Below are 8,173 nucleotides of genomic sequence, written 5' to 3'. Positions count from 1 at the left end.
AAAAGAATTATCTATGTGAGATCAAATTGACAACAGCAACTCAAAAGGTTTGATGGGAAGCCTAGGGGGCAGTAAGTTGAAGATAATGGTGATGGAATAATTTGTAAAAGGGTAGTGAGAATAGCAGCACAACTGGAAGAATGTAATCGGTGTCACTGAATTGTACATGTAGAAACTTTTGAAATGGTGTAACTTTGGCAATGTATATTTTCACCAAAAAAAAGGTCCTCTAAGGTCGAGAAGGGAGAGTGTTGACATGTCGTGGGGTTGTTAACCAACGTCATAAAACAATCTGTGTACTGACTGTTTAATGAGAAACTATTTGTTCTGTAAACCTTCATCTAAAGTACAATAAAAAAAAATTTTTTTAAAAAAGAGTAGGGACTGTAACCTTTGTTCACTGCTAGAATCTTACTTACTGAACAAATGAATTTATATGTTTATGAATCAGGGTCCACAAGTACTTTAGCTCAAGAACAAACATGCAACAGGTTAAAGGTTCACAGATAACACACTGTCCATGAATATTGCGGTCAAGGTTTTGATCTGGTTTTGTTTTTTAGGCAGATGAACTGCTCTAGCGGGAGATGTATTAGAGAGTAAGTTCATTTCCAATCATCCCGGGATTTTCCTTGACGCCTAAGAGCTTCACTTGCTGCTCATTCTGTTTGCCAAGATTCTAGAATCAACAATACATTTGAAAAACTTTCCATCTTATTATCTGATGAATACTAATTCACTGGCAGAGTTGTAAATGCTCATTTGTTTTGACTTCTCTTTCATCAGACAGAATGACTTTTGATTTCTGGGGAAGGATTCAATAGCCACATTCAGTTAACTCTTCCTAGAAAACAGAGCTGAACATGGATAGAACAACCATATAGACGCTGGGCGATCCCACTGAGTAATGCCTGTTCCTATAAAGACTAGTTGTCGTGTTGTGTTTCATCCAATCATGACTCACCACTGAACTTTAAATTAAAAAAAAAAAAAAGGAGGACTGAGCTGAATTGAACTGTTACTGGAGGTGGAAAAGTGTCTGTGAAAGAGTGGGTGGGAAGAAAAGAACTAGTATGACGGAAAGTGAGTGAAAACGGCAATTAAATGGAAAGAAAGGGTACAATGAATGGAGCCTGCAGACACAGGAAGCAATCACACCATGGCAGGGGAGTGATAGGGAGGAAACGGGGAGGGCATTAAAAGAATGTGCCCAAATTGCACCCTGATGCCAAGTGGCACCCCATTCAGAAAAGGTGACTGCCCCCAGAACTGCTCGAATGGGACACCAGCCTTTATGTCGTGGCACACCACCTCCTAACAGCTGGCACTCAGGCAGTATTGCCACTTCCACATTTACAGACCTCAATAAAGCAGCATTAGAGGACTGCACCCCTGACTAAAATCGTATCTGAATATTCCACTTAGTAGACAGCATAACAACTGTCATAAAATTTTCGGCATCTTCTTGACATCATCATCTAATGGGCTTTTTGTCCAATCTCTTGAGGTTTTTTTTTTTTTTTAAATGCCCTAAGTAAATGAGCCAGTATAATTCGAGTAAAATCTAATGAAAGCTTAGTAAACAGATGTTTAAAGGAAAAGCTGAAACACAGTTCATGCAGCTGCTCAGAGCACTGCGCACCATGGTCGAACAGCAGAGGCTCAGCCCCATGAATCCCTGCTGATGCCACCTCTCACCTCGGGGCCAGAGCTCTCTTGCAAAGCTCATACCTCTCCCACGAGAGGACAGGAACCAGCTTGACACACACACGGCCTCAAACCTGCCTCTAAACAGAAACATGTTTCTTCTGTCCTCGCGCCCTCTGACCTGTATTTTTTATTTTTTTTTAAGTTTAGAACTCTGACCTTTATAAAAGGCTGGACTAGCTGCCCAGAAAAACAGGAAGGTTACTCACCAGGAAGCCATGCAAATAAGGCATAAAAAGTGGGTCAACATTTCTCCAGCAAAGCTACATCTCAGACATTACCAAGGGTGACATCATCATGATGCCCCAGCGCAGACCCCCTACAACTTCATTCTATACCAGCAGTTCCTGACACAGTGGTTGCTAATGACCTGCTATGGCAGAAAATGCAGTAAGGTTATTCTCAGGTATCCTCTCTGCCTGGGACACCTGAGTCATGCTAGGATTGAGTGTCCCAAAACTCTCTCAAGTAGGATATACCCATTACAGGGGTAACACTGGGGATGGAGCTCAAGGAAGCCTTCCTGTCTAGTATTCCAGGTTTGTGTCCTTAGCTGTGGGGTAAGGGTGGAAGCAGATGAGAAAGCAAGTGAAGATAAACACATAAAAAGAGCTCTGCAGAGACACTTGAGGCTATGCAAAACCCTTTCTTCTGTGCACCTGTGTGCCTCTAAATATTATAAGCCTTCTTTGGAAAGAAACTCATTCTTCATCTTTCCACGTTTTTTCTTTCTTTTCTCTCCTATATTTTGTAAAAACCGAGATTACAAGCTGGTTCCCACTGCCGGATCCTACCTGTGTCTAAGCAATAGATGTGTTTTGTTTGACCTACACAGAGTTCTCAATTTTAATTAGCTGCCAACATTAAAAGAAATCAGGACATGCCATATAGAAATCTGTATTTTTGGCATCTCTTGAAGAACTGGAAGATCTGGCAACATGGGCCCTTATTTGTGCATGGCAATAATCAGATGCCACCGAATACCAGTGGCTTCCTTCTTTAAAGGGGATCCATGCTCACCAGTTCACCCCGGTTCCCAACGTTCCCTATTGTGTTGCCAACCCTGAGGCCTGCTGCCAACTGTCACATATTAATATTGCTTGTGGTTCATTTCACTCATTTATACTCCTAAGGGCATCCAAGCTTAGAGCCACCTTCCCTAAAGTATTTGCCACTAACATCAGAATAATAAAATAATTTGAACAATTTCGTGTTTTACATTCTTTGGAATTCATTCTAACTGGATAAGACCTATGTGTTTCTGCAGGACAGAATATTATTTGGGAGAAGAAAACCACAGAAGGAGGAAAACAAGACCACTAACATCCTGTTAGCGTCAACTTTTCAGTAACAGTTCAGGATCTATGCGAACATACTCGCGCGTATATGTGTATTTCTCTTGGGGGTGGGGAATTCCAGAGAATCCTAATTAGTCTGAAGAAGAAAAAGATACAAAAAGGAATTAAGAAGATATATAAACGGATTATAGGCTACTCTGTAAACTCCTCAAACAGCCAAAATGAAGGTGATTAGAGAAGTAGAAAAAATTAAAAGTTGTGATTTTAGTACATAAGGCAGGTGCTTACAGAAAATCATGTTCACCAAAAGCTGAGATGCTCGATAAGGAACGACAAGGAGGGACGGAGGGGAGATGAAAATGAGAAGGGAGGAGGAGAGAGGGAGAAAGAAGACCAGGAATCTGGGACAAGGACAAACACTAAAACCCAATGGGAAGAATGAGAATGAGGGTGGCCTTTTCTAAAGACCTGGTGCCAATATCCAAGAGAATCTCAAACACAATAGGGTATTTGTTTAGGCTGGTCTCTTCGAGCAAAATTAGGAACCTTTGGCTTTCTGTAGGAAAAAAAAAAAAGTCAGACGCCAGCATGACAGCTCAATGACTCCAAATTTCCAAGGAAAAGCCAAACTGATTTTCTCCTCTTCTGAGGAACACAATACCTTCTTTGTAATGAGAATACTGCACACAGAATCTTGCCCATCTCCCCACTGATGTGCAAACCGATTTCCTTTGCAAAACCCAGCCATGCTCATTTCCAATTTCCATTTTCTAAATGATAATAGACACAGAATGTCAACAGCTAGCAAAGAAAAATCACACATTTGTGTTTTTAACACAAAGAAAAGTATTATTAACATTAGAACGACTTTTTCCTTCAAGCAGTGTGACCACAAAACTTTGGCCTTTCCTAACATTGTGCTTTATAGAGGAAAGGTGGTTCCAGGAATTTCGCTGGTATCCTCACCTCAAATTTCTGCCTGAGCTCCACGTTTCCTTCTTCATCCCCTTCTGGAATGGGTACATTGTAGTACTCACCCTCTTCTTGGTTAAGCAACTTGTACCTTTAAAGACACAGGAGACAAGAAGAGTTAATTCAACTGTTTACAGCAACACCACAGGTTCCCCACCTCCTCTCTTCCAGCCTCTAGTCAAGCTGTTTTGTGAAATGTGTCCTATGGAGAGACTAGACCAGATAACTACATATTCAACACACTTCAGAGATTTACATGAGCATATTTTATGAATCTCTAAGTGGTCTAATGTTTTAAGACAATTAACTCTGGGTGGACAGAAACACACTCAGCCTTAGGGGCTTCCTTACCATCCACTGGCCGGCATCTTCATCAGCTCTGAAACTCCAAAGGAAAGGGATCCCATGAAGTCATTTCTTGTTGTTCGATCCCAGTCCCAGATTTCTACAGACAGTCGTCGGTCTTTGTCTGAAGGCTTTAATTTGCTATAAGAGACAGCACACACACACACCAGGTTATCTTGATAATTGGTTCTTGGGAGATACCACATGCTCATGATCTGAACCTGAGATAGAAAAATGGTATATTCAATTCTCTCACTGGGCCTCGGAATTGCCACAAAGTATCAGCCTTTTATCCTGGCAACCAAAGGCATTAGCCTAGGAGGTAGCAAATTATGGCCCATGAGCCAAATCTGGCCCACTGCCTGTTTTTGTAAATAAAGTTTTATTGAAACACAGCCACAGACATTTGTTTACATATTGTCTAAGGGGGCTCTGGCATTGGAACAGCAGTTATGTAGTTGCAACAAAGACTATATGGCCCATAAAATCTGAAATATTTACTATCTGGCCTGTTACAGAAAAAAGGCTGCTGGCCACTGTTCTGTACAATCAAGAGCTCCCTTTCTGGTTGTTCACAGATAGACTGCTTCTTGAATTCTAGTCTACAGAGAGGACCATTTGCTTGTGCTTAGTTGCAGTCAGTGCTTTCTCAACATTAGCTTGTGTATGCCATTCTCTCTTCTAAATACCTCCCTCCTTCTTTCCCTTCCACCATCCATCTCTGAAATCCTGGCAGTCCTTCAAGGCCCACTTTAAATGTTACCTCCTCTAGGAAGTCTTCCCTGACTGAAGGTAAGGATGACCTTCCCATTTCAGTGGGAATGGCACTTTCTATATTACTCCTTATTCCAAGGTTTTCAATTATTTTTTAAATTCTTCCCTTATACCCTCCCCTAATCCCCAAAAGAATCTAAGTCCATCAACAGATGGGAACATATCTTAAACTTTTTTATACTACCTGTAATACTTTGGATCCCTGGTGGTGCAGTGGTTAAGAGCTGTGGCTGCTAACCAAAAGGTCGGCAGTTTGAATCCACCAGCTGCTCCCTGGAAACCCTATGGGGCAGCTCTACTCTGTCCTATAGGGTCACTATGAGTCGGAATTGACTCGACAGCAATGGGTTCAGTTTGGTTTTGGTTTGTAATACCTCGCACAGAAATGTTTGTACAGAGTAGGTAGAGATAATAATTTGAGGCCTGTATTATGTAACTTCTTGGTAAACCAAATTGATACCCATCAAACTGGGATGATAACAGTTAACAGCAGTAGAGAAGGTCTCAGGGATGAAGAGATGCTTAAAGTCATAATGAACCCTCTCGTTATCTCTAATCATGAGGTGGGCAGCTGCGTGGTGTATAGAAAGGGGATTCAATGAAGAAGAGACGACTTACAACGTGAAGGCCTCATTCCACTGAGGGTTTAGTGTAGAGCGGATGGTTTTGGTTTTCTGTTTGCTTTCATTTTTAGGATCAGGAATAAGTTTCAGCTTCACGTAAGGATCTGAAAGCCCATTTGGATCCATAGGGATTAGATTTTTTGCATCTCGTACTGTGGAAAGAGAAACAAGAAAAATCGAATGTTACCAAAAGAGAACAGACCTTTATTGCTCAGTGTCCTGTGTCAATGCCGAGCTGAAAGAAAGAGATGTCAAGACGGTGTTTAAGTGGGGAGGAGGCAAGAGGCAGAAGCTTCTGACACTTAACAGGAGAAAAGCCACCTGCCGCTGTCACTGCCAGCGATAGTGGGGATCATGTGGACCGCTGGGGTAGAGCCTTGCTGCTCAAAGTGTGGTCCTGGGCCAGCAGGATCAGCAACACCTGCTGCTTGTTAGACATGCAGACACCTGAATCCCATCCAGACCTGCTGAAGCACAATCTGCACTTTAATGAAATTCCCAGGGGAAGTCTGCAGCACTTCTCTAGGACAACTGGTGCATCCTTCCCCCCGACTAAACAACTGGCCAGACTTAGACTATGGCGTTGGGCACACACTTGAGCAACTAGAAGGTGGCATCTCTTTGTATAGGCTATTGGTTTCCCACCCTGGCTGCACACTGGAATCACATGGAAGGGGGTTAAACGTCCCAAAGCTCAGAATTAAATTAGTATCGCTCAGGGGTGTGGCCAAGTATTGGCTCTTAAAAGCTCCCCAGGTAAGGGCATCGAGCTTATGTCATCGTTGTTGTTGTTGTTAGGCGGTGCCCAGTAGATTTTGACTCATAGCGACCCCATGTGACAGAATAGAACTGCCCCTGTTAGATTTCCTACGCTGTAATCTTTACAGGAGCAGATCTCCAGGTCTTCCTCTTGTGGAGCCAATGGGTGGGTTCAAACCTCAACATTTTAGTTAGCAGCTGACTGCTTAACCATTGTGCCACCTCGGCTCCTATTTTTACTTAGGCATCTTAAAATGTGGCAGACTCACTAAATATTGTTTATCTTAATGGTGGTGAAATAATTAGGAAAAAGATAGGGATAGGGGTTGCAAAACATGAAGAGTTTAATCAATGTCACTGAATTGTACATGTAGAAACTGTTGAATTAGCAAATGTTTTGTTGTGTATATTTTCAAAACACACACACACACAATCTCCCCAGGTGAGAGCCATTGGTATATACAGTTACGATTCAGAATCTGCTCTACAGGCACACTACGGCCTCACTCCCCAACGTGCAGGGCCAGGGACCAGCAGCATCAGCATCACCTGGAGCTTGTTAGACACACAAGGATCTCAGGTCCCACCCCAAAGCTACTGACTCAGAACCCACATTTTCACAAGAGGTGGTTCCAGCACTCATTCCAGAGACAGATGCACTGATTTGGGAATCCAAATTTATTAGGAAGAAGGGCCATTTCACCTGGAGAGGGAAGCATGCTTAGAGATGCAGCTGGCAGGGGCTTGCTGCAATGGGAGTGGTTGTCTAAAGCCACTGCACACCAACAAACAGGTCATTGTCACCATGACGAGAAGGGACAAAAGGCCTGAGCCTGCCTTCCATCTTCCAATGACGTCTTCCCCAACCTGTCTGAAATTCCCCATCATCGGGGTTCCTAATGAGCTGTCGACATACACCGAATTGGGACCATGCTCTCTAGTCCCATGGTCCACACAGTCTGGTCCCTGGATCAGTAGCATCAGTGTCACCTCCTGTGGGGTTAACTTTATCCAGAGAATTTGGTCTTTATCCTTGGTCCCTGAGAGAGAATCTCTAAAACTTTGGAATTTCCCCAGTGATTAAAGTGTCTTTGATGAGACCTCCAGACCATACCTGAGGGTTTATGCTAATGAGGTGTCTCAGGTGGGGATGACCAGAAAGACCACCTCGTGGTATCAGCTGAAGTCAGTGAGGGGAGGGGGCTGATTTGATCAATCATGCCTGCGTAATGAGGCCCCAGTAAAGGTTCCGGGTATGGAAGCTCCATGGGCTTCCTGGTTGGCGAAAGACATGGATGCAAGTGGGAGGGTAGTGTGTCCCTTTGTGGGACATGGAAGCTCCATGTCAGGAACCCTCCCGGAACTCTCCCTGTGTATCTCTTCATTTGTATTCTTTTTTTCTACAGTTTAAGACTGTAATAGTGAGTATAGTGCTTTCTGAGAGTTCTGTAAGTACACCGCATTTTATGCAAATAACACGTGACTTCTACTACGTTTGTTTGCAAACCGCTTCCCCCTCACCAGGAAGTATTCTCATAAGTGCTGCTACGCTATTTTTTTTTTTTTTTACATGTTGCTGTAAAAAAATTAGCATAGAGTGCTTATGAAAATACCTCCCAGGGGGAGGAAGTGGTTTGCAAACAAACATACAAGGTGCGTATTATCTGTGTACCATAGTTCTGGTGAATTATCAAA

The 8,173-nt window shown here is 42.9% G+C and overlaps 1 protein-coding gene across 2 annotated transcripts in view; it reads right to left on the bottom strand.

Annotated features, from left to right (window-relative positions):
* PRKCA (protein kinase C alpha) overlaps positions 1–8,173 on the bottom strand; it is a 439,560-nt gene that overhangs the window by 60,982 nt on the left and 370,405 nt on the right. For both annotated transcript variants that reach the window (XM_004374198.2, XM_023729298.1), the window contains exons 6-8: positions 5,715–5,871; positions 4,329–4,463; positions 3,972–4,068 (exon numbers count right to left, since the gene is read on the bottom strand). In XM_004374198.2, the coding sequence (XP_004374255.1) occupies positions 3,972–4,068; positions 4,329–4,463; positions 5,715–5,871 (389 nt within the window). The remainder of the gene's footprint in view (positions 1–3,971; positions 4,069–4,328; positions 4,464–5,714; positions 5,872–8,173) is intronic.

The sequence above is a fragment of the Trichechus manatus genome, unplaced genomic scaffold, assembly GCF_000243295.1.
Source record: "Trichechus manatus latirostris isolate Lorelei unplaced genomic scaffold, TriManLat1.0 scaffold00028, whole genome shotgun sequence".
NCBI classification, from domain to species: Eukaryota; Metazoa; Chordata; class Mammalia; order Sirenia; family Trichechidae; genus Trichechus; species Trichechus manatus.
This window is presented reverse-complemented; position numbering and strand designations above follow the sequence as displayed.